Source organism: Emys orbicularis, chromosome 1 (genome assembly GCF_028017835.1).
Source record: "Emys orbicularis isolate rEmyOrb1 chromosome 1, rEmyOrb1.hap1, whole genome shotgun sequence".
Taxonomy (NCBI): Eukaryota; Metazoa; Chordata; order Testudines; family Emydidae; genus Emys; species Emys orbicularis.
Window position 1 is genome coordinate 364,625,237 of NC_088683.1, and position 26,598 is coordinate 364,651,834.

Below are 26,598 nucleotides of genomic sequence, written 5' to 3' on the forward strand. Positions count from 1 at the left end.
TCTGATTTCTTTTCAACCAGCAGCACGGCCTTCCTGCTGTAATATTGATCGGCAGTAAAGTACACCTCTACCTCGACATAACACGACCCGATATAACACGAATTCGGATATAACGCGGTAAAACAGTGCTCCGGGGGGGCAGGGCTGCGCACTCCGGCGGATCAAAGCAAGTTCGATATCACACGGTTTCACCTATACTGTGGTAAGATTTTTTGGCTCCCGAGGACAGCGTTATATCGGGGTAGAGGTGTAATTATCGGCCTCTCACTGGGGTGAAACGTAGGAAGATCCCCATAACATGAGGGGCATGGGGCGTGTGACAACTCCGGCTTTCCCCAAACCAGAAATACCATCAATGAGCCCAGCTTTTCTCACAGCTCGGCTGGATCCCAGGGCAGTGCATGGAGCGTAGCACTGGGAGGTAGGAATTTTAACCAGGACTCTCGCTAGCTTTGAGGTTACTTGCTAGTAAGTAACAGCCCAATCCTGCACCTTGGAAGTCAGTGGGAGTTTTGCCACTGCCTTCAGTGGAAGCAGGATCAGACCCACGGCTTCTTTGTCTCACTGTCCCCAGCTCTGGAAGCAGATTAGCGGTACTCACGCATGTGGCCAGAGGGACTATGTACGTGCAGGCAGAATGCCCAAGCTGTGCCGCTGAATGTGCCGGGTACATGCTGCTTCCCATGCCGGGAGCTTCATGGGGAAATGCAGGCTAATCCTGGGTGCAGAGCGCCTGACAAACTGGGTCCAAGCTCTCTTCAAACTCCGGCCCTCCGGTGCAGTACTGCTGATAGCAGCAGGGACAGCCAGACAGAACGCTGCTACTAAAGACACCAGGGAGCCCCCGAGAGAACACACTTGCTGTGCTGCAGAATGTATCTGCCATGGCTAAGCTCCTGCTTCTGCGTCTACTAAGCACATCCAGGGAGGAGACACATTCCAGCCCATCAGTAATGGTCAACATCGGCGGCACAGACGGTGCAGACAAGAACTAGAGAGGAAAGGGTTAAAAATTCACAGTTACCGCCCCTCCGCTCCTGTTCTGTTTTTTACCAATACAGGGAAGCTTTCCCCAGGTAAATGGCTGGGAATCGAATGCTGCAGCCTCATCTGCACCGGGCTCTACCGCAATTCATGTATTACCCAGTGGGTTTCCATTTCCGGGGACTTTTTAAAATCTCCCACCGGTTTTGCGTTTTAAAAAAAATTGCAATTATTTTGCACACAAAGTGAATGAGATGCAGTTAGCTACGTGCGGGTGCAAAGAGTTGTCTGTGGGGAGCTATTGGAACCCACAGTCAAACCTGTCTAAACTGTGCGCAGAGAGACAAGGTGGGGGCGGGAATCTCTTTTATTGGACCAACTTCTGTGGGTGAGAGAGGCCAGGTTCTGGGCCACACTGAGCTCTGTGTCTCTCTCTCACCGACGGAAGTTGGTCCAGTAAAGAGATTCCCTCCCCCACCTGACCTCTCTAATAGCCTGGGACCAATCCGGCTATGACAACACCGCATAAACTGCGTACGTTTATCAACAGGCCTCGTTCCTAAGCTGTGTCCATGCGGCACTGACTGGTGACTCGCTGCTACTGGCTCTTCTCTTTGGTTCCGGCTCTCAGTAGCTAATGATACATAAATCTTTTCTTATTACATTTCCATGTAAGCAACGGCAGGCAACTAGTTACCACAGGGCTATTATGTGCTTGCCAGGGACGGGGACGTGGTCCATGCGATCCTGGAGGAGAGTGGAAGAGCCCATCCAACAACGGCTCTGTCTCAGATGCCGTGTAAATGTTTGGGAACCTATAGCAAAGCACTGGGCCTTGGGCAGACGTGCGTTCATGCCCCAGGGCAGGCCAGAAAGGCTCTGGCCCTTTACAGCTGGGAGCTGTAGTTGCAGGGCACATGACAAGGGCAAACATGACCGACAGGACACCAGAGATAAGACTCCCTGCCTTTGAGGCACAAGGGGCAGGCGGGAGAGAGGCAGAGTTAGGGAAGGAATTTTCTGCCCAGGCCAAGGGGATAGTCTTGTGTGGGGAGTGAGCCCAAACAGGCCAAAGGGATGGGCTAGTTCTGAACTTCCTGCTGTCCAAGGGCAGGAACTGCTTCTCCCAATTGTGAGGGTCTAATACAGCGGGTGCGGGGAAGGGGCTGTGACTGGAGTCCCATGGGGGAGGGGGATGTGCATTCGTAAGGAGAGAGTGAAGCAGTGGACACAAGGAGAAACTGGCTCTAGGACAGCACGCCGGGTACACACCATCTTGTGTGGAACATGCAGCTGAAGGTGCTTTATTATACACAGCAAGATGTGGTACAATGCCAGGAACCAGTGGGTGTATCAGCGCTGCCCAAGGGATAACGTAATGCCAGGAACAGAGAGGCAGAGAAATGAAGTGGTTTTGCAGACACAGGGATACAGGATGAAGGACGTTCATGGCCGTCCCAGCCAGCTAGCTCTGGCATCTGCACACGCACTGTCCTGTTGCAGTCAGGGGGAGCTGTGCTTGCGTACACCAGCTACGGATGCGGCTCAAGGAACTCAAAGCTCACCTAGTTTATTACCCTGCGGGCTCCATTCTTTCTACAATCAACTCTCAGAGAGAAAAATACCTGGACAACATTTCCCCAGTAGTGACGTTGAAATAGGTTGCCTTAAACTGCAAACCACACAAAGTGAACCCTGGTAACCGAGCTTTGAAATGTTTCTTGGCCTGTGAGACTGGAATTCTCAGAGCATTTTAGGGATAGAGGATTTATCCTTGGGCCTAGAGCACAAAGTCTATATGACGCTTAAGCACTGCAGGACTTTGCTTCCCTCGTTGTTTAATGAGTTCAAGTCCGTAGACTGGGAATTCGGAGACCTGTGTTCTATTTCCCATTCTGTAGCTGACTGAGTCCCTGCTCTGTGCCTCAGTTTCCCCACCTGTACAGTTAAGGAGAACAATACTTCCCCTCCTTTGTGAAAGATTTTGAGATTTATGCCTAAAAAGGACTGTACAAGAGCAGTTATTAAAGTATTACGATCATTGCAACTTTATTAGGCAGACAGATAAATATTGACAGATTTTATAAGTGCCGGTATACAAATGGTAGAAGTCTAAATACTAGGTGTGAACTTAAGTGCCTGGTATTAAATGAGGATATTGCTAGAATAGGCATCATAGGAATTTGGTGGAATAATAATCAATGGCACACGGTAACACTAGGGAACAAAATATATTGGAATGACAGAGCAGGTTGTGCTGGTGGAGTGTGAAAGAAAGCAGAGAGTCAAATATAGTAAAAATTTTAAATGAATCAAACTGTACCACAGAATCTCTATGGATGGAAATTCCATGTTTGAATAATAAGAGTATAGCAGTAGGAATATACTACCGACCACCTGAGCAGGTTGGTGACGGGGATTGTGAAATGCTCCAGGAGAATAGAGAGGCTACACATACAGAAATCTCAATAATAATGGGGGATTTCTACTACCCCACCCTCCATTGACTGGGTACATGTCATTTCAGGATGGGATGCAGGGATAAAATTTCTAGGCACAATTAATGACTGCTCCTTGGAGCAGCTAGTCTTGGAACCCACAAGGGGAGAGGCAATTCTTGATTTAATCCTAAGTGGCGCATAGGATCAGGTCCAAGAGGTGAATACAACTGAACTGCTCAGTAATAGCGACCATAATGTGATTAAATTTTACATCCTTGTGGGAGGGAAATACCAAAGAAAACCACCACAGTAGCATTTAACGTCAAAAAAGGAGCTACATAAAAATGAGGAAGCTTGTTAAACTTCAATTAAAAGGAATAGTCACAAAGATGAAATGCCTGCAAGCTGCATGGAAGTTATTTAAAAACAGAGTAGAAGATGCTGTTGGAGGCAAAAAGGCATCCTTTAAAATTGAAAGGCAAAGCCTACTGAGGAAAATAGAAAGGAGCATAAATGCTGGAAAGTCAAGTGTAAAAGTATAATTAGTCAGGTCAGCAACGAATCTAAAGAGCAACTAGCCAAAGACTCAAAACTAACAGCAAAAAAAGTGTGAAGTACATCGGAAGCCAAACAATCAGTGAGGCCACTGGATGATTGAGGTGCCAAAGGAGCACTCAAGGACGAGAAGGCCACTGCGGAGAAGCTAGAATAGAATGTTAGGAACCATTAGGAAAGGGATAGATAATAAGACAGAAAATATCATATTGCCTCTATATAAATCCATGGTATGCCTGCACCGTGAATACTGCGTGTAGTTCTGGTCGCCACATCTCAAAAAAGATATACTAAAAATGGAAAAAGTATATTTAAGGGCAACAAAAATGATGAGGGGTATGGAACAGCTTCCATATGAGGAGAGATTAAAAAGACTGGGACTGTTCAGCCCAGAAAAGATATGGCAAAGGGGGGATATAATAGGGGTCTATAAAACCAGGACTGGTGTGGAGAAAGTGAATCAGGAGTGTTATTTACCCCTTCATATGACACAAGAACCAGGGGGCACCCAATGAAATTAAAACAAACAAAAGGCAGTATTTCTTCACCCAACTCATAGTCAACCTGTGGAACATGTTGGCAGGGGATGTTGTGAAGGCCAACAGTCTAACTGGGTTTAAAAAAAAAGGCAGTATTTCTTCACCCAACTCATAGTCAACCTGTGGAACATGTTGGCAGGGGATGTTGTGAAGGCCAACAGTCTAACTGGGTTTAAAAAAAAGAATTAGATAAGTCCATGGAGGATAGGTCCGTCAGTGGCTATTAGCTAAGATGCTCAGGGATGCAACCCCATGCTCTGGGTCTCCCTGTAGCTCTGACTGCCAGAAGCTGGGACTGGACAACACTCAAGGGATGGATCACTCAAAATTGCCCTGTTTTGTTCATTCCCTCTATAGCACCTGGCACTGGCCGCTGTTGGAAGACAGGATACTGGGCTAGATGGACCATTGGTCTGACCCAGTAAGGCCGTTCTTATGTTCTTATTACAGTTGTCATCTACACACACTGACCTCAGTTAACTCCCAGGTGACGCAGGTTTCCATGGCATAATGCAGGACCAAAGGCCCCTACAAATAGGAAGTCCATATGGCTGCTACAGCCCAGGGTGCGCGCAATCCTACCTCCTCCATGGGGCAGCCCCACAACTGACTAACGCTGCCCCGAAAGTGAGGGATGAGGCCTGGGGAGAGTGCTGATTCAGTGCTCCCACAAGGCTCAGCCATCACCTGCCCCTCCACAGAAGGAGATGCTCTTTACACCCTTCTAAGGCATGGGGTGACCCCATTTGTGACCCCATCTCAGGGTTCTACCGAACCTTCCATTTCTCTTGCGTTTAAACCCTTCTGGGCTGTCGACGAAAGCCATTCAGACATTGGGCTAGTTGTTGTTTCAGGTCCCCAAAACTGGAACTGGGGGTACAGCTGTGGTCCAGCTCTGAGGGGAAGCAGCAGTGAGAAGAGCATAGAGAAAAGATCCATGTGCGCAGCTTGAGCAAATCCCGGGAGAGATGTAGAAAAGACGGCCATTTTGAACTGGATCCTGCGGTGAATGAAGCTGGGGAGGCCCAGGAGCTGGTGGAGGGCGGGGTGACGTGGCTGCAATTCTCCATAGGGGAGAAGCAGACAGGGGCATTCTGCCTGCGCTGGGGTCCAGAGGGGACCAACCTGCAGCAACAAAGCGTTTTTATTGCCGACACTAACCCGCCGTGTGGTTTCAATTCCAGCCTCTGAAATGGTCCTGGAAACCATCCGTGCGCCATGTCCTGCTACAATCACTCCAACCCCTCCACCTTCCTCCTAATGGGCATTCCGGGGCTGGAGGCCACCCACTTCTGGATCGCCTTCCCGTTCTGTGCCATGTACGTTGTGGCCCTGCTGGGGAACTTCACCCTCTTCTTTGTGATCACGACGGAGCCGAGCCTGCACCTGCCCATGTACTACTTCCTCTGCATGATCGCAGGCATTGACCTAGTGCTCACCACTTCCACCGTGCCCAAGATCCTGAGCATCTTCTGGTTCCACTCCTATGAAATCGTCTTTGAGTGTTGCGTGGTCCAGATGTTCTTCATCCACAGCTTCTCTGCCATTGAGTCGGTGGTGCTGCTGGCCATGGCCTTCGACTGCTACGTCGCCATCTGCAAGCCATTGCGCTACACTGCCATGCTCACCAATGCTGTCATCGCCAAGATCGGGTTGGCCGTCTTTGTGCGGGGCATCAGTCAGTTGACCCCCTTGACGTGCATGGTCACTCGCCTGCCCTACTGTGGGCCCAGGGTCATCTCCCACTCCTACTGCGAGCACATGGCTGTGGTGAAGCTGGCCTGCGGGGACACCACGCCCAACTATGTCTACGGGATAACGACCGCGACCTTTGTGGTGGGCTCAGACTCCATCTTCATCGCCATCTCCTACATCCTGATCCTCCGGGCCGTCCTGAGCCTGTCCTCCAGGGACGCGTGCCTGAAATCCTTCAGCACCTGCGGCTTCCACGTGTGCATCATCCTGGTCTTCTACACCCCGGCGCTGTTCTCCTTCTACACGCAGCGCTGGGGCCAGAACATCCCTGCGCACATCCACATCCTGCTGGCAGACCTCTACCTCTTGGTGCCGCCCATGCTGAACCCCATCATATACGGCATGAAGACCAAGCAGATCAGGGGCCGGGTGCTGAGGCCATTCTATCCAGAGAGATCCAGGCTGGGCTTTGACCCCCACTAGTGTCGGATGCTGAACCGTGATTTGTGAGACGCAGAAGGTTCAGAGAGGCACCCAGAGCTTCCGATTCTGATCTAAAAGGAACCTTGGAGACTCTCGGGCTGGAAATCCCACAAGAAGATGTTCTCTCATGAAAGTTCTGGTGCTTCCTTCCTTCCAGCTAGGTTGACAATCCTGGCCAAGACCTGGAAGAACAGAATCGCCATGAACACAAGTAATTATTTTTAGCAGAAGTTAATTCTGACCTCAGCTGGGGGATGAAAGTTCAGATCATTGCTTATTTTAACCATACCATTGCCTCATCTTTAACACTGAATATCACCAATGCTCCTTTTCCCAACAGCACCTGGTACAAGACTGTTCCCACCTCAGAGGCCAAGTTCTACACATGAATCTATCCCTCCATTCCTCCACCCATCCCTCCTTCCAACCATCTAGCATCAATCTGCATATCTACCTATCTGTTAGCCTTGAACGGCTGCCCAAGGGTGGCTGCTGCTGACTCCAACTAGCACCTCTGTGTGTGTTCTAGCGCAGAATTTCCCCCTGGATGTATATTGTATCTTTCCACCATAGCTTGCGACTTTACTTGAGCAGTTACAGAAAAACTTAACTCGGCTGTGTTGTGAGAGGAAGGCTAAAAACCATCACTGAAATGCCCCCTTCTGCGGTGCCAATGTGCTCGCCCACTCATTCTGCCTGCATTCAGATGTGCAGAGCTTGGCCCGTGGGGACAAACAGGTCAACAGCTTGTACGGTCTGACTGCCATGGTACTGACCAAGGAATTGGATTCCTTGTCCATCCACCCGTCGTGTGTCATGATCCTGAAGGCCGTCCTGAGCACTGCCTCCTGGGAAGAGCACGTCAAGGCATTCAGCACCTGCATCTCTCACACCTGCTGCGCCATCTACATCCCACTCATTGGGTTGTCCGTCCTACACAGGTTTGGGAGGCACCTGTCCCACCTCACGCACACGCTCCTGGCCGATGCCTACCTGCTGTTGCCCTCCTCCCCCATCGCGTCCTGAACCTCATTATCGACAGCTTGAAAACCAAGCAGATCCGTCAGAGGATTCTGGGAATTATTCGTCGGAGAAGAGTCCAATCAGCAAACCCCTTCTAGTGGGGCGTGGCTCCCTGGATCAGCTGCCTCGTGCCCCATAAAGATCCAGGGAATTCTGCAGGGCTGTCCCAGCGGATTGGCTGTTACTTGGGGGAGTTTGTTAGGACACAGCCAGGTTCCTGACATCTTCCCTTCCCCACTCCAGACCATAAACCTAAGGCCCAAATGTGGTTTTCTTGGCTATCACCCCACCCCACCTGCCAAGCTTGTATCACAAATGAGCTCCCAAGTTGAGGACAGAACCTAGATCCCCCAGTTCCCAGCCTAGCCCCCTAACCATCAGACCATCTTTATACATCACAGCACACACAGGGTCACAGGGAAGCAGAGTCCACCACAACGTTGTCCTCGGAAGGGAGGGGCTACTGAAGTGCATGTGATCAAAGAGTGCAAAGAGATCCTGGAGTCATTGTGGATAGTTCTCTGAAAACATCCACTCAATGTGCAGCGGCAGTCAGAAAAGCAAACAGAGTGCTGGGAATCATTAAGAAAGGGATAGATAATAGGACAGAAAATATCATGTTGCCTCTCTAGAAATCCAGGGGACACCCACACCTTGAATACTGCATGCAGATGTGATCGCCCCATCTCAAAAAAGATATCTTGGACTTGGAAAAGGTTCAGAAAAGGGCAACCAAAATGATTAGGGGTATGGAATGGCTTCCATATGAAGAGAGATTAATAGGACTGGGACTTTTCAGCTTGGAAAAGAGACGGCTAAGGGGAGATATGATTGAGGTCTATAAAATCATGACTGGTGTAAAGAAAGTAGATAAGGAAGTGTTGTTTGGGAGGGAGATTGAAAAAAAATCACACCCCAACAAACATTTTTTAACTGGTCCATTTGTGTTTTCTCCCAAAAAATTGTTATAAAAACACAATCAAAATGATTGTTCATGAAAGAAAAGATGTCAACACATTTTTGGATACAATTTTTGAAAATAAAATCAAATACAACCATATTTTTAGGGGGGGAAATGAAGAATTTTGACAATATCAATAATTTGTTGTACAAATGTATTTGTTTTGAAAAAAGAAAATCAGCAAAAATATTCCTTTGGAAAATCTGGACCAGCTCTAATAATAATACAGAAATGGCTGCTGCTTTAATTCCCAGATTTATCAAAAATAAAACTCCACAACTCAGTTTACTTTTATTTATTTAAACTCTACATGAAAAATAAGAGGGTTATCAAGAGGTCACAGATGTGTTGCAAAGAGAACAGTTTTAATTTCAGTATTATGAACCTCCAGAGTGCAAAAATCTTGAGTCAGGACCCCCAAAAATCGAGAGATTGGTTCCAAAACCATGATTTGTAAAAATAATAATAATAAATTTGGATTCTGTTTATTCACCTTCTGGGTTTTCAGTCTTTAGGATGCACTTGGGTCACATTTTTTCTTTTCTCAACAACCATGAATGCCAGAAACTTACTTATTGTTGTCATGGAAACTGAGAGTCTCATATAATCACGTGACTCCAGCAGTTGAGGCTTTGCATTAAATATAGTGAATCTCCTGATGAAATGCAAGCATGAGCAATGCTGTGTGAATGTGTACAGTAAATGGAGGTATCCTTAGTCATACTGAGCAGAGAATGGCTTAATCAGATTTTCTTCTGAACATTCTCCTCTCCCTGTCTCTGAATTGAACAGTGCCAGGGTGGAAGATGGTGACACATAAGAACATAAGAACGGCCGTACTGGGTCAGACCAAAGGTCCATCTAGCCCAGTATCATGTCTTCCGACCGTGGCCAGCGGATGTTGACAGACGGACACCCGGTCTGGGGACCAGTCCCATCCGGAGCCTCACAGCACCTGCCTGATTCACTGTGGTGTGACTCCAATTTAATGCCATTCTCCAAGGGGTTATGCTGGTGAACGCCATTCCAGAAGGATGTTATCAATGAAAGAGAAGTCAGAAAAAAGCCTCAAGAATGATTCAAAGGTTAGAAACCCTGCCGCCTAGAACATAAGAACATAAGAACGGCCGTACTGGGTCAGACCAAAGGTCCATCCAACCCAGTATCCTGTCTACCGACAGTGGCCAATGCCAGGTGCCCCAGAGGGAGTGAACCTAACAGGTAATGATCAAGTGATCTCTGACAAACAGAGTCTAGGGACACCATTCCTTACCCATCCTGGCTAATAGCCATTAATGGACTTAACCTCCATGAATTTATCCAGTTCTTTTTTAAACGCTGTTATAGTCCTAGCCTTCACAACCTCCTCAGGTAAGGAGTTCCACAAGTTGACTGTGCGCTGTGTGAAGAAGAACTTCCTTTTATTTGTTTTAAACCTGCTGCTTATTAATTTCATTTGGTGACCCCTAGTTTTTGTATTATGGGAAGAAATAAATAACTTTTCCTTATCTACTTTCTCCACATCACTCATGATTTTATATACCTCTATCATATCCCCCCTTAGTCTCCTCTTTTCCAAGCTGAAAAGTCCTAGCCTCTTTAATCTCTCCCCATATGGGACCCTTTCCAACCCCCTAATAATTTTAGTCGCCCTTCTCTGAACCTTTTCTAGTGCCAGTATATCTTTTTTGAGATGAGGAGACCACATCTGTACGCAGCATTCCAGATGTGGGTGTACCATTGATTTATATAAGGGCAATAATATATTCTCCGTCTTATTCTCTATCCCCTTTTTAATGATTCCTAACATCCTGTTTCCTTTTTTGACCGCCTCTGCACACTGCGTGGACAACTTCAGAGAACTATCCACGATGACTCCAAGATCTTTTTCCTGATTTGTTGTAGCTAAATTAGCCCCCATCATATTGTATGTATAGTTGGGGTTATTTTTTCCAATTTTCCAATACTTTACATTTATCCACATTAAATTTCCTTTGCCATTTTGTTGCCCAATCACTTAGTTTTGTGAGATCTTTTTGAAGTTCTTCACAGTCTGCTTTGGTCTTAACTATCTTGAGCAGTTTAGTATCATCTGCAAACTTTGCCACCTCACTTTTTACCCCTTTCTCCAGATCATTTATGAATAAGTTGAATAGGATTGGTCCTAGGACTGACCCTTGGAGAACACCACTAGTTACCCCTCTCCATTCTGAGAATTTACCATTAATTCCTACCCTTTGTTCCCTGTCTTTTAACCAGTTCTCAATCCATGAAAGGACCTTCCCTTTCATCCCATGACAACTTAATTTACGTAAGAACCTTTGGTGAGGGACCTTGTCAAAGGCTTTCTGGAAATCTAAGTACACTATGTCCACTGGATCCCCCTTGTCCACATGTTTGTTGACCTCTTCAAAGAACTCTAATAGATTAGTAAGACATGATTTCCCTATACAGAAACCATGTTGACTTTTGCCCAACAATTTATGTTCTTCTATGTGTCTGACAATTTTATTCTTTACTATTATTTCGACTAATTTGCCCGGTACCTACTGTCACGGACTCACAGATTGTGCCCACTCTTGGCCCCGTGCGGTCCGTGGGGGGTGCCCCTTTCAGTGCGACAGCCCTTCTTGTGGGTCCACTCTCTCTCGGGGTCAGGCCCCTCCGCCTCCTGGAGCCGCACCTCTCTGAGCCTTAGCACGTCTGTCTCTGCCGTGGGCCCCCTCAGGGAGTCCACTCGTTCTGGACCCCCGGGGCCTCCACCCCCGAAGGGGTTGATGCAACCCTGTTCTCTAGACCAGAGTGACTCTCAGCCAGCATAAAACAGGAGGATTTATTGAGAGTTGAACACAGCACAGGAAACTCTCAGGGCCTCAGGCCTGGCCTCCCTCAGCCCAGCACATCCCAGTCTCTCTGCATCCAGGTGGGTTCTGCCTGCTCCCCCTCTCCAGCCCAGAGCCCCCCTGCTTCCCAGCTGGGCATCTGAGATCCCCGGCCCCAAGCCCGGCCTCTGTCCATTGTCTTTTCTCCAGGTAAACAGGGTCATAAACCGAGGCCTCCTCTCCTCGCTTCTGTCCTCTGGCTGGAACCGGCTGGTTAGGTCACTGGCTCCTCACTCTGCAGGCCATTGTTCTCCCACTGGCCAGAACCGGCTGCGATTCCTGAGCTGGGTCTCCGGGTCCGGTCGCTGGGGTATCCATCCTCCAGGCCATTGGCTGGGGTCCCACATTCCCTCTCCAGTCTTCTGTAACAACAAACTCCCTCTCCCCTCACCTCGTTAAACCAGTAACACCCAGGGAAACTGAGTCCCACCCCCTCCGCATGCAAACCATTGAAACCCTACCGAAAACAAGAAAACAAACAAGAAAATCCCCCACTTCGTCACACCTACTTTAGACTTACCGGTCTGTAATTGACGGGATCACCTGTAGAGCCCTTTTTAAATATTGGCGTAACATTAGCTATCTTCCAGTCATTGGGTACCGAAGCCGATTTAAAGGACAGGTTACAAACCTTAGTTAATAGTTCCGCAACTTCACATTTGAGTTCTTTCAGAACTCTTGGGTGAATGCCATTAGGTCCCGGTGACTTGTTAATGTTGAGTTTATCAATTAATTCCAAAACCTCCTCTAGTGACACTTCAATCTGTGACAGTTCCTCAGATTTGTCACCTACAAAAGCTGGCTCAGGTTTGGGAATCTCCCTAACATCCTCAGCCGTGAAGACTGAAGCAAAGAATTTGTTTAGTTTCTCCGCTATAACTTTATCGTCTTTAAGCGCTCCTTTTCTATCTCGATCATGGAGGGGCCCCACTGGTTGTTTAGCAGGCTTCCTGCTTCTGATGTACTTAAAAAACATTTTGTTATTACTGTGACGAACTGGGACTGTTCTTAATGTGGTCTTTGAATGCTGACAGGGGAGTGTGGCTAGGATAGTCTGCATTGGGGGATGGGAGACTGACCAACGGAGAATACCTGAGCATGTAACATGAAAACCCAGGAGGGGGCTGGGGCCAGGTGACACCTTTGCCCGGGAAACTGAACAAAGGCTGTGGGAGGGGTCGCTGAAGACAGAGTTTCCGGAGGTAGCTAGTGACCATGGCTGGGAGGCAGAGAGGGCTCTGACCTCCCAGGGGAGCTAGGGTGCCCGGGGACCCCAAGAGGGACCTAACTGAGGGGTATCCTGTTGTCTGCGCCTGCAAGACCTGTCTTGGACTGTATTCCTGTCGTCTAAATAATCCTTCTGCTTTACTGGCTGGCTGAGAGTCATGGTGGATCGCAGGAAGGCGGGGGTGCAGGGCCCTGAGTCCCCCATACTCCGTGACAATTACTCTTTGAGTTTTTGGCTAGCCGTTCTTCAAACTCCTTTTTGGCTTTTCTTATTACATTTTTACACTTAATTTGGCAGTGTTGATGCTCCTTTCTATTTACCTCACTAGGATTTGACTTCCACTTTTTAAAGGAAGTCTTTTTATTCTCACTGCTTCTTTTACATGGTTGTTAAGCCACGGTGGCTTTTTTTTAGTTCTTTTACTGTGTTTCTTAATTTGGGGTGTACATTGAAGTTGGGCCTCTATTATGGTGTCTTTAAAAAGCGCCCTGCAGCTTGCAGGGATTTCATTTTAGTCACTGTACCTTTTAATTTCTGTTTAACTAACCCCCTCATTTTTGCATAGTTCCCCTTTTTGAAATTAAATGCCACAGTGTTGGGCTGTTGAGATGTTCTTCCCACCACAGAGACTAGTGAGAGACTCACGGAGCTCAATCTCTTTCGCTTAACGAAGAGAAGGTTACGGGGTGACTCAGTCACAGTCTCTAAGTATCTACATGGGGTGCTGGGGAGGGGCTGCAGGGAGTTGAGCATCTTGCCCACCTCTGATGCCTGCAGTCCCTTTGTGATGTCAGGACCCAGCTGGTCCTGGCCCTTTATGATGCTCATTGGAACAAAGCCCCTCAGGAGAGATCCAGTGGCAGCAACAGCAGGGAGTGCAGCATCTCCACCCCAGTGCGCGTCCAGACCGTCCTCCCCAGCATGTTTGGCACGGGGATGGGGATCACGCAGAGCTGGTTCTGTGCCTGCTGGGACAGCTCCTGGGTGTTGTACACCTGTGTCCTTCTGGACCTGGTCATCTCGGTGGCCATGGCGACCCAGCACAGCTTCTCCTGGAGAAGCAGGATGGTAGGAGGATCCCCCCACAATCCCCCTGCAGCCGTCCTGCGCTCTCAGCAGAGCTTGCCTGGACACACCCCATGGAAGGGAGGGTGGGTGGGAGCGCCCGAGGCCCCCTGTTCTGACCAGGCCCTGTTGGGCTGACATGGCACATCCGCAGAGAGAGACAGGGCCACAGACCGAGCTTGTGGCTCCATTCATGGGTTGTTCCTTACTGCCTCGACCACCAGCTAGTGCTAGAAATGCCAGGGCTCTCCCTCATGGTTCCCTGGCACCCCGGCACTGAGCCGGTTCTGGCCAGTTATTTCCCTACGCTCGGGGAAGCTGACCAACAAACCCTCCCAAAACCACAAGCTTTCCTGGGTCCCTTGGGGAAAGGGGGAAGCCGGGACAGATCGTTGGACAGCCGTTGGGTGTGGTCAGTTGGGGATCCTGCCTCGGGCAGGCAGAGTCCTGCCTCCATCCCACTGGTTGTTTAGCAGGCTTCCTGCTTCTGATGTACTTAAAAACATTTTGTTATTACCCTTTGAGTTTTTGGCTAGCCGTTCTTCAAATTCCTTTTTGGCTTTTCTTATTACATTTTTACACTTAATTTGGCAATGTTGATGCTCCTTTCTATTTACCTCACTAGGATTTGACTTCCACTTTTTAAAGGAAGTCTTTTTATTCTCACTGCTTCTTTTACATGGTTGTTAAGTCACGGTGGCTCTTTTTTAGTTCTTTTACTGTGTTTCTTAATTTGGGGTGTACATTGAAGTTGGGCCTCTATTATGGTGTCTTTAAAAAGCGCCCATGCAGCTTGCAGGGATTTCATTTTAGTCACTGTACCTTTTAATTTCTGTTTAACTAACCCCCTCATTTTTGCATAGTTCCCCTTTTTGAAATTAAATGCCACAATGTTGGGCTGTTGAGATGTTCTTCCCACCACAGAGACTAGTGAGAGACTCACGGAGCTCAATCTCTTTCGCTTAACGAAGAGAAGATTACGGGGTGACTCAGTCACAGTCTCTAAGTATCTACATGGGGTGCTGGGGAGGGGCTGCAGGGAGTTGAGCATCTTGCCCACCTCTGATGCCTGCAGTCCCTTTGTGATGTCAGGACCCAGCTGGTCCTGGCCCTTTATGATGCTCATTGGAACAAAGCCCCTCAGGAGAGATCCAGTGGCAGCAACAGCAGGGAGTGCAGCATCTCCACCCCAGTGCACGTCCAGACTGTCCTCCCCAGCATGTTTGGCACGGGGATGGGGATCACGCAGAGCTGGTTCTGTGCCTGCTGGGACAGCTCCTGGGTGTTGTACACCTGCGTCCTTCTGGTCCTGGTCATCTGGGTGGCCATGGCGACCCAGCACAGCTTCTCCTGGAGAAGCAGGATGGTAGGAGGACCCCCTCCCCCACAGTCCCCCTGCAGCCATCCTGCGCTCTCAGCAGAGCTTGCCTGGACACAGCTCCATGGAAGGGAGGGTGGGTGGGAGCGCCTGAGGCCCCCTGTTCTGACCAGGCCCCATTGGGCTGGCATGGCACATCTGCAGAGAGAGACAGGGCCACAGACCAAGCTCGTGGCTCCATTCATGGGTTGTTCCTTACTGCCTCGACCACCAGCTAGTGCTAGAAATGCCAGGGCTCTCCCTCGTGGTTCCCTGGCACCCCGGCACTGAGCCGGTTCTGGCCAGTTATTTCCCTACGCTCGGGGAAGCTGACCAACAAACCCTCCCAAAGCCACAAGCTTTCCTGGGTCCCTGGGGGAAAGGGGGAAGCCGGGACAGATCTTTGGACAGCCGTTGGGTGTGGTCAGTTGGGGATCCTGCATCGGGAAGTCAGAGTCCTGCCTCCATCCCAGATCAGTTGGGGAACTGGGCTCGCAGGTGGGAACCAGGGGAGACGGGGAGAGAAGAGGAAACCAGAGCACATTGGGAAGCCCAAGGGCCTGGTCCCCATTCCACTCAGAACACCAGGGACAGAAATCACCCCCGGCAAGGGTCAGACCCAGGGCCCAAGGTGTGGCGATGCCCCGATGTCCTGGGGGGAGGAGGGGATCTAGGATTGTTCCAATTACACTCGGGTGGGGAGCCCGGGGCGTGGCCGAAGGAGCCTGGAGTTCTCCAGGTGCAGGAGGTGGAGGGAAGCATGGGAACCCTTGGCACCGGGCTGGGCTGGGCGGGAGGCTGGCACTTCATGGCCTCAGTCTGGGTACCATGTAACTCTGCCACTTCCTTGGGTCCCGCAGGCTCTTCTGGTCAGCAGGCTCCGGCGGAGGGGGACGGAGGACGAGGGAGAAGGTAAGGCTCTGCCTCGCGCTCCCTGCCGGCTCCCGGGCTCAGAATCCCAGGGTCTCTCCCAAGCCCTCCACGCTGGCCCAGGGGTCCCACACAAGGCCCCCCAGGCTTGGCCTGCCCCTGGGGATGAGAGCGGGAGCCAAGGTGCTGACTGGAGCTGGGATAAGCTGACATGGTGCTAATGAACCGTCGTCTGGAGGCAAACCCCGATTGTCTGTCCCCCCGGCTGGTTGTCCCCATGTCCTTCGGGGCTCCCTGCCCTTCCCAGGAGCCTCCAGAACAGGGCAGCTTTGCCAGCAGGAGGCACTGCCCCCTGCCCAGCAGATCTTGTCTCTTTATTTCACCCCGTCTGCTCTGTCTTGGATAGGGGTGTGCATCGTACCAGGGCTTGCAAGACCAAGGCTGCTAGGTGCTGCCAGCCCTGGCATTTGCTAGAGAGTTTTCCTGGGATCCCGCACTCCGGCAAGATCCATTTCTGCAGGATGGGGCACCGGCTGGGTTATTTGCACTAGGACGATGCGCTGTCTGGGTTTCTGGTACTGGGACAGTGCCCTGGCCGAGTTCACAGCCCTGGCACGATGCCCTGGCTGGGTTCACAGCACTGGCAGTGTTTGAGAGGGGCCTGGTGTGGTGCCGGCGGAGCGTTTCATCGGCCCCATGCTCTCACAAGCTCAGCATACCAGGTTCTGGAGCAGCAGCGCAGAGCGGCCTGGGGCCAGGGCACTGGAATGAGGGGGCCGGGGGGGCCATGCCCTCTGACTTTTGACTGGCTGTAAGGGCGAGGAACAGTTGGCAGGGCATGCAGAGAAGAAAGGGCAAGCGCGGGGCAGGGTCTTGGAGGGAAGCAGTGGCGGAGGAGTGGGGCTTGGGGTGAAGTGGCGGCGTGGGGGCAGGGCCTTGTGGGGAATGGGTCACATGAGGCAGGGGCGCCTGGAGAAGCAGTGGCACAGGGGCAGGGCCTCAGGGTTAGGAGCAGGGTGGGAGCGGGGATTCGGGGTTGGGGCGGTACGAGTGGGCAGGGTCACGGTTCGGGAGCCCTTGGTCCCCGCTACGTTCAGGGAGCTTCCGTGGCTCCTGGCCCGGGGCACGCAGCAGCTCCACGTTCCCGTCTCTCCTCAGAAGCCCTCTCTGCTGTTCTGTTTTAGGTGCAAAGAAGCAGCGGGTGACGCAGCCGCGTGACCAGCTGTGTCGGGAACCCCCCAGCCGTGCTCGCCGAGCCGCCAGGCGCCGCTCCATCCGCCAGCTGCTGTGTGACGACGCAGACTGCGCCCTGTGCAACGAGGCGGCCCGGGAAGCCGAGCAGCTGGCGTACGCCAACAGGACCCGCGCGTGGGTCCTTGCCGGGCCAGGGTCACCTCCCCCTCCCACCTCCTTGTCCGGCCACTACACACCGTCCTGCGTCAGCTGGGAGCCGGAGCAGAACGTCGCACGGAGCCAGCAGGAGCCGTTCCTGCACAGCTCGGGGCTAGCTCAGAGCTCCTCGTCTCTCCAGCACGAGCCGCCCCTACTCGCTTGGGAGCTGAGAACTGGATCGAGCCAGCACGAGACATTTCTTCCCAGGCATGAGGAGTACCCCGGCCCCTCTCCTGCCCAGCACGAGCCCTTCCCTCCAAGCCAAGGGGAACGTGGCTGGGGAGGGAGTTTCCTGCGCAGAGGCAGAGCAAGGAGCCCCCAGGCCGCTCCCCAGAGGCAGGCGCATCGCCCCGACTGGGTGCCGTTTCTGGCCAAGTCCCCAGGTGGGGCCAGGATGTCAGGGCAGGAGGCCAAAGAGCAGCGAGACCGAGAGAGCGCGGCACCCAGGGCCGCGGGGAAAGCTCTGACGTCTCTGGCTGGGAGACCCCCGGTGCGGGTCAGTCCTGGATCCCTGCGTGTCCCCAGCAGGATCGAATTGGCCGAAGCAGAGACCCCCTTCCTCCAGAGCGACGTCAGGGCGAGTCTCGAGCGGCACGTCCAGGTGAAGAGGCTGCAGCACGCCCTGGGGCTGCCCTGCACCCTGCAGACCACTTTGAAGATCTTCATGCCCCCAGCACCGAAACCCACCGCACGCAGACCCTCGGGGGCAGGCAGCGTGGGGATGATACCGCAGGCCCTGCCCTTCCTGAGCGTCGGCTCCAGGACGGAGCTGGAGCGGCATCTGCAAAGGATGGTGCATCTGAAGAGATGGGGGATGCCCAGAAGGATCCAGGAGTCCTTGAGGCTGCTGATGCCAGCCACACCTCCACACCCCCGGCTCGGCCCCCGGCCATCCGGGAGATGGGCTCCAAAGGGGCCAGGCCCAGTGACGAGGGCAGCCCAGACGCCCGGCCTCAGAGCTAGAGCCTCAGCCCAGGCCTCCCAGGGCCCCACCAGAGCGTCCGAATCCGCGCCCGGCTCGCGCCGCTGCAGAGACACCCGGGAGCTGCAGGGGCACATTGCCAGGAAGGGCTTGGAAATCAGACTGGGTGCGCTGCCCGCCGTGCTGAGGAGCTCTCAGAAAATGGCTACCCTGGGGCGCAGAGACCTGCTCCTGCCTAAAGTGATCCCCCCAGGCCACAAGGCCCCCCTGGCCCGTCACCGGCTCTGCCCCCTGCTCAGCCGCAAGGCGGGCAGCGTGGAGCTCAACGTGAGGCACAAGCACATCCACTACTTCTGGGCTCTCCCCACCCTGTACGTGGAGTCCCTGGCCAAGGTGGTGCCCTGCCCGCCCGTGCCACACGCCCCGCTGCTGCCCCTGGGCACGGCCATCGAGTTCTGCCCCCTGGAGACTCCCTTCGTGGCCCCCGAGGGCCGGGAGCTGCTGGAGAGGCATGTCCTGAGGAAGCGGCTGCAGCACGAATGGGGCCTGCCAGGCCTGGTGCGGCGATCGCTGAGGTGTTTCATGCCACCCCCGCCCACGCGCCCCAGGCCCAAGGGGAGAGTCCGGCCGGCAGCCATGGAGCTCCGTGTCAGCAGCGGGGCCCCTCCCATCCCTCTGACCACCAAGAGGGAGCTGGAAGCCCACATCCGGCGGAGGGTGGCTGAGAGGAGGTGGGGGCTCCCCAGGAGGGTGCGAGAGTCCCTGCGGGGCTTCATGCCCCCCACGACCGCAGCTCTGGGGACACAGCCAGACACGCGAGGCAGAAGGGCCAGCCGGCCTCTCAGGGGGCTGTCAGCGAGAAGGGCTCCAAGGGAATCACCCTCCAGGGGGGCACCCGTGGGCCCCGCAGCGGTGGCTGTCTCCTTAGCCGGGCCCCTGGGAACTGCATGGAGCCAGCAGCTCAGCCGGGCCACGTGCCACCAGCTGCTGGAGAGACATGTGGCCAGGAAAAACATAGAGATCCGCCTGGGCCTGATCCCCTGCAGGGCCCAACACTCGCAGGAAGCCGCCCGCCAGGCGGGAAAGCTCCCCTTGCCCCGGCTGATTCCGCCGGGCCAGAGATCCCTGGAGCAGCGGCCCCGGGAGCTGTTCTTCCTGGAGCAGGCGACCTCAGATCACCTGGAGCTCAACCTTCTCCACAAGCACCTGAGCTTCAGGTGGGGGCTGCCCACGCTCTACCGACAGTCCCTGGCCAAGCTGTTCCACGCAGGCCCCTCGCCCGCCCCGCCGCCCTCCAGCTCCCGCGCAGCTGGGACCGAGTTCACGGAGCAGGAGCTGCCCTTCCTCCCACCGGGAGCCCGGGAGGAGCTGGAGCTGCACGTCAGGAAGAAGAGGCTGCAGCACGAGTGGGGGCTGCCTCTCATCGTCCAGAAATCCATGCGGGGCCTGATGGCGGCTCCCCCCCGCCCCGGCCAGCCCAAGGCCCCTCCGCCGGCCGACGGGGACGTGGCTGTTCTCCAGGCCGAGCTGTCCTTCCTCAGCGAGGGCAGCAGACGAGAGCTGGAGCTCAGCCTCCGCAAGAGACTCATGCACCGGCGCTGGGGGCTGCCCAGGAGGATCCAGGAGTCGGTGCGGCTGCTCCGACCTGCCTCAGCCCCCGCGGAGTTCGGGCCTCGCAGCCGTACAGAAAAGGATGCAGAGGGGCCTTTCCTGCTGCCCTGGCACAAGAGCACCGTGCACCTGGAGCGGGGCGTGGGGAAAGCCGGGAGAGTGGTCGCTGCTCCCCGCCCGCGGCTCAGCCTGGGACATGACGCTCAGGAGCGGCTGCAGCTCCACGTGGCAAAGAAATGTGTGGAGACCCGGCTGGGGGCCATCCCCGCTGCAGTGAGACGCTCTTGGCAAAGGCTGCATCTCGTGTCCCGGCTGCCCCTCCCCAAGCTGATCCCTGCTGGGGACAGGGCCCCGAAAGCCAGGAGCCCCCTGCTGCCCTTCGTGCACCCGGAGGACGTCTGCCACCTAGAGCTGAATGTGCAGCACAAACATCTCACGGCCCTGTGGGGCCTGGGCACTCTCTACACCCAGTCCCTCAGCAGGATGGTTCCCAGGGCGCCCCGTGCGCCGGTTCCACCCCGTGAGGCTGAAGTCGAGTTCCGGGCGCGGGAGGCTCTGTTCCTGGGCCCGGAGGCCAGAGAGGCCCTGGAGCTGCACGTCAGGAAGAAGAGGCTGCAGCACGAGTGGGGGCTGCCTCTCATCGTCCAGAAATCCATGCGGGGCCTGATGGCGGCTCCCCCCCGCCCCGGCCAGCCCAAGGCCCCTCTGCCGGCCGACGGGGACGTGGCCGTTCTCCAGGCCGAGCTGTCCTTCCTCAGCGAGGGCAGCAGACAAGAGCTGGAGCTCAGCCTCCGCAAGAGACTCATGCACCGGCGCTGGGGGCTGCCCAGGAGGATCCAGGAGTCGGTGCGGTTGCTCCGACCTGCCTCAGCGCGCGCGGAGCTTGAGCCCCACGGCCCCGCGGAAAAGGATGCAGAGGGGCCTTTCCTCCTGCCCTGGCACAAGAGCACCGTGCACCTGGAGCGGGGTGTGGGGAAAGCCAGGAGAGTGGTCGCTGCTCCCCGCCCGCGGCTCAGCCTGGGACGTGACGCTCAGGAGCGGCTGCAGCTCCACGTGGCAAAGAAATGTGTGGAGACCCGGCTGGGGGCCATCCCCGCTGCAGTGAGACGCTCTTGGCAAAGGCTGCATCTCGTGTCCCGGCTGCCCCTCCCCAAGCTGATCCCTGCTGGGGACAGGGCCCCGAAAGCCAGGAGCCCCCTGCTGCCCTTCGTGCACCCGGAGGACGTCTGCCACCTAGAACTGAATGTGCAGCACAAACATCTCACGGCCCTGTGGGGCCTGGGCACTCTCTACACCCAGTCCCTCAGCAGGATGGTTCCCAGGGCGCCCCGTGCGCCGGTTCCACCCCGTGAGGCTGAAGTCGAGTTCCGGGCGCGGGAGGCTCTGTTCCTGGGCCCGGAGGCCAGAGAGGCCCTGGAGCTGCACGTCAGGAAGAAAAGGCTGCAGCACGAATGGGGCTTCCCCGCACTCATCCAACGGTCGCTTGGAGCCTTTGTGCCGGAGCCCCCGCTGCCGGGGCCGACTGCAGCCCGCCAGCGCGCCGAGCTGCACGTCCTCGTCCTGGGGCAGCAGCCTTTGCTTATGGACGGGGACACGAGAGGCCGCCTGGAGCGCCACCTCCGTAAGATGACGCTGCAGCGGAGGTGGGGGCTTCCCCAGAGGATCCAGGAGTCCTTGCGGCTGTTCCTGCCACCTGTCTCACCAGGAGCAGAGCCCAGAGGCCAAACCCAGCCCCTGCTCCACGTCTGCCATACACACCGCCAAGGTCCTACAGCCCTCTCCACGGGGCAATCGGGAGAGCTCCAGCCAGGCCCCGGGGAGCCCCTCACCCACCGGTCCCAGCACTGGCATGAAATGGGGGTAAAGGAGGGCAAAGCCAGCTGCCGCGAAGCAGTGCCCCAACACGCCCTGGGGAGCAGCAGCAGGAGAAGCCAGGAGACCTCCCAGACAAGTGATGGGGAAGGGCCCCCCGGCTCCCCACGCCGCTTCCCGGAGGACAAGGCAGAGCTGAAATCCACCCTGGACTTTCCCGGGAAGAAGGTGCTGGGAATTTCCCACCAGGCCCAGGAGTCCCAGAGACTGGCCTTGCGCCCGGCGGCCCATGAGCCTCACCCACAGCAGAGAGAGCAGAGCTCTGAGGAAAGTCCCGGGCAGTGGAGGACCCACGATGGCGAAAGAGCTCCGCGGCTGGCGGGGACCGGCAGGCGCTCCCGGAGCTCGTCCGTGGAGACAGCCGTTTGGAGTGAGAAAAGGATCTCACGGGAGCTGGAATCCAGCTTCAGGAGAATGGCCCGGAGCTGCAGCCGCTATGGCCCAGGGGGGAAGCAGCCTCTGTCTCTGGAAATCGTGGGCCACCTGGAAATGGACCATTGCACATGCTTGGACTGCCCGTGCTGCAAGCTAGAGGGGCGGGACGGCGCCCGCTCTCCGGGGACCAGCTCTCCGGTGTGGCAGACACAGCGTATCCGTGTAAGGGGGTCAGCAACTCTCCTAGGAGACGCGGCAGCTCCAAGCCCTCTGCATGCCGAGCCCGGATGGCAGGGACAGGGCGCTCCCAGCGTGGTGAAAGATGAACCACCTTCCTCCTCTCCGTCGTGTCTGGGGGGCAGCGAGTCCAGGGCCTCCGACTGGTCTGCGGGAGAAAGCGCTCACGCAGCCTCTCGCCCAGCGCCCGAGGGGCCCTCGCTGGCACGGGAGCATCTTGCTCCTCCGCTGCCCAGGAACACCGGCGGGAAATGAACATCCGGCTGCAGCGGAGGAGGAGCCGGAAAAGCCGGCTGGGAGGGCCCCGTCAGGAAGCCGTGGGAGAAAGAGCCCGCCCCGCGGGCACAGCAGAGCCGGGATTCCTGACAGCTGGAACCAACGTGAGGCAGACAGAGGCCCTGGGGCTGACTGAGGCACCGCCCAGGGCTGAACAGTCGCCTCGTGCTCCTCCAGGGAGAGGGGCCGAGTCACCGTCCGTCCCCTGCAAGGGGAAGGGCCCCACCTTCAGGGGAATCATGCTGGGCTTCCTCGAACGTGTCACTTCCAGGGCATCAGTGGGGAAGAGAGGACAGGTCGAGAGGTCGGTGGCTGCACCACGCGGAGCCCCGCCACCCCCTCGGAAACTCGCCCCGTCCCCCAAGAGCGTGAAGCTGTCCCCATCAGTCAACAGAGGAAATGCCACCGAGGACACATCCGGGACAGTCGGAGCGTCTAACCTGGAGCGCCGTGGGCACCAGGCTGGGGTGGAAACTGAGCGTCCGCAGCCAGGGTCACGTCCTGGCAAGTGCGCAGGCCACGTGTGCTGGTTCCATCAGCATCATGCTCATGCCCACCTTCGCCAGGTACACGGCAGAACGCCAGCGCTGCACGGAGAGAACTTGTGTGCCCTGCGGGAGAGGATGCAGGCCCGGCGGAGGAAGCTGTCCCCGTCACTCAACAGCGCCGCCTCCGAAGAGGAGAGCCGCCTCCGGGCCTTGGACGAGAGTTAGGGTTGGTTGGCTAATAAATCTCTATTTTGTGTGCAATCCGCAGGAGTGATCTGGGGCCCGACACAGCAGTAGGGGGGAAGGCAGGGTCTAGTGGCTGGCACTACTGTTGCCAGGTGTCCAGTTTTCGACAGGGACACTGGTGGCTCCGGTCCGCACCGTTGACCAGGCCGTTAAACGTCCACTTGGCAGCGCAGCGGGGCTAAGGCAGGTTCCCTGCCTGCCCTGGCTTCGCACGGCGCCCAGAAGTAGCGGTATGTCTCCCTTCTGGTTCCTACGCATAGGGGCAGCCAGGAGGCTCCGCACGCTGCCCCCACCCCCAGCCAGCTTCACAGCTCCCATTGACCGCAGTTTCTGGCCAATAGGAGCTGTGGGGCAGTGTCTGCGGACAGGGCAGCGCGCAGAGCCCTCTGGCCGTGCCTCTGCGTAGGAGTCGAAGGGGAACATGCCACTGCTTTCGGGAGCTGTCTGAAGTAAGTGCCGCCTAGATCCTGCACCCCGACCCCCTCCTTCGCCGCAACCCCTGCCCCAGCCCTGACCCCCTCACACCCCCCAAGCCCCTCAGCCCCAACCTGGAGCCCCGTCCTGCACCACAAACCCATCAGGCCCAGCCTCACCCCAGAGCCTGCACCCCCAGCTGAAGTCCTCACCCCCGGCACCCCAACCCACTGCCTCACCCTGAACTCCTCATTTCTGGCCCCACCCCAGAGCCGGCACTCCCTACCAGAGCCCTCACCCCCTCCCGTACGCCAACCTCCAGAGCCAGCCCAGTGAAAATGAGTGAGTGAGTGAGGGTGGGGAGAGTGAGCGACGGAGGGAGGGGGGATGGAGTGAGAGGGGGCGGGGCCTCGGAGAAGGGGCAGGGCAGGGGGCAGGGCAAGGGTGTTTGGTTTTGTGCAAGTAGAACGTCGGCAACCCTATCTGTGCAGCGCCTGGCACAACAGGGCTCTGATCCCAGCTGGGGCAGGGCCTGTCTCTCGCGCCATGTCTGTGCAGCGCCCGGCACAAGGGGGCTCTGATCCCAGCTGGGGCAGGGCCTGTCTCTCACGCCGTGTCTGTGCAGCGCCTGGCACAACAGGGCTCTGATCCCAGCTGGGGCAGGGCCTGTCTCTCACGCCGTGTCTGTGCAGCGCCCGGCACAACAGGGCTCTGATCCCAGCTGGGGCAGGGCCTGTCTCTCACGCCGTGTCTGTGCAGCGCCTGGCACAAAGGGGCTCTGATCTCATCTGCAGCCTCTGGGTGCTGCTGTGAGATAACTAATCAAAATGAGCAGAAGCTGAGCTATAATTAGCATCCTTCGAACTGCATTCAGGCCCATCAGCCCCATCCCGGAGCAGGGTGCCCTGTGCTGGGCAGACGTGGCCTACAAGCCATCCCCTGCCCCACAGAGCTCTCAGGCTTAGGCCCTGATCCTGTGGTGCGCTCCCTATGGGCACAGCTGTGTCCCTACATGCAGCGCCTCGCAGGAGTGGGGCTAACCTGGGACAAGACGGGACGGGTGGGTGCGGGGCGGCTGCCCGGCCGGCCGTGGGTGTGCAGAGGAGCTGGGTGTGATTGGGAGATGGCCTCAGGGGTATTGTTAACAGATGGGAACAAGGCTTATAAGATAGGAGCCCCCTTAGGAAGGAAGGGAGCCTGGGGGACCTAGTGATGCGGCACAAGCCTGACACTGGAGGCCTGGGTTCAATTCCTGCTTCAGACAGGTCCATCCTGGGCGATCCTGAGCAAGTCCCTGCAGCTGGACCCACAAAGCCTTTGGGGTAGAGCGATGCAACGTGGCGCTGTCAGTCCCCTCGATCCCTGGGCTCCACGAAGCGGAGCTCGGCGCCTGGGCTCCCTGCACAGTGACTGGGAGAGACGGGCGCCGGGAAAGGGGACCCACAAAGCCAGCACACCTGGTGGGGAGCCACGTACGCCAGCCAGGGGGAGATGCTGACCAGCGGGCTGGGTGCTAACCCCCCCCCGCATCCCATGGAGGCCCCTCGCTCGGCTAACAAGCCACGAACTGGCCCCCTGGCCTGGAGCGGGGCAACTTCGGGGGGCTGAGTCAGTCGTGGAAGTGGCAGAGCTGGAGGAAGCAGTGACACCCCTATGACTGCTAGCCCAGCCGGCAGAGCCCTCCCCCAGGCTGGGGGGGGCTCAGGTTCCATCCCCCTCTTAGAGGGTGTGACGGTGCTGCCCGGGGGAGCCAGCTGAGGTTACTCAATCAGGGTGAACTGCAGCCAAACGCTGGTGGATATTCCAATCCTTAGATTTACCAACCAGCCCAAAACAGCTTCTCTGGTACCTCACTGGTCACTTAGAAATCCAAACAACGCAGTTCCCTTAAAGTGCCCAGGCCTCCGTCCACACACACCTGTCAGATATGATGATGATTACTGAAAATCTTATCTCATCATATAAAAGAAAAGGTTCTTCCAATCCCCAAGGATCAGCCACATACCCAGGTCCAATTATAACTTAGATCTTACCCAAAATACATGCTTATAGCCAATTCTTATTAACTAAGCTAAAGTTTATTAAAAAAAGAAAAGAGAGAGAGTGTTGGTTAAAAGATCAATATACAGACAGACTTGAATTCAGTTCTTGAGGTTCAGATAGATAGCAGAGGTGAGCTTGTAGTTGCCAAAAGTCCATTTAGAAATAGTTCATAGGTTATAGTCCAATGTCCATATTCAGGGTGACTCCAGTCAGTGACTGGGGATCTCAATCCTTATGGCTTAAGGTTTCCCCTTCTTGAAACCCAAAGCAGATCTGAGATGAAGCAGGATCGTGTCCCAAAGTTTTTATACATTTCCAGCAGCCTTTTGGCCTGAGAAAACAATAGGCTTAACTCTCCTTCTTCCAAACATCCTGGCAATTAGCACAGGATAATTTATCCATTAAACAGTTCAGATACAGGTTACCACAACCTTCAAAGAGACATAGAGACAATAATACTATTTCCCTCAAGTGTCTTCCTAAATACTGATACTCCTTTTTTGATCTTTGAATCAAAGCTATACTAATAGACAAGACTTGTTTGCTTACATCACAAGCCCTGAGCAAACATCTCCCCATCTACCTCTAACAATGCAGACTTGCATTTCAAAGCTCTATTCATTTACATATTTTCCTAAC

General features: G+C 55.2%; 1 protein-coding gene across 1 annotated transcript; it reads left to right on the forward strand.

Annotated features, from left to right (window-relative positions):
• Positions 1-5,737: 5,737 nt before the first annotated feature.
• Positions 5,738-6,697, forward strand: LOC135873429 (olfactory receptor 52P1-like). Its single transcript, XM_065397923.1, has one exon. It carries the CDS (start codon positions 5,738-5,740, stop codon positions 6,695-6,697), a length of 960 nt encoding a protein of 319 aa, XP_065253995.1.
• Positions 6,698-26,598: the final 19,901 nt, after the last annotated feature.

Coding starts and splice junctions, on each gene's coding strand:
- LOC135873429 (XM_065397923.1), top strand. CDS start 5,738: ATGTCCTGCTACAATCACTCCAACCCCTCCACCTTCCTCCTAATGGGC.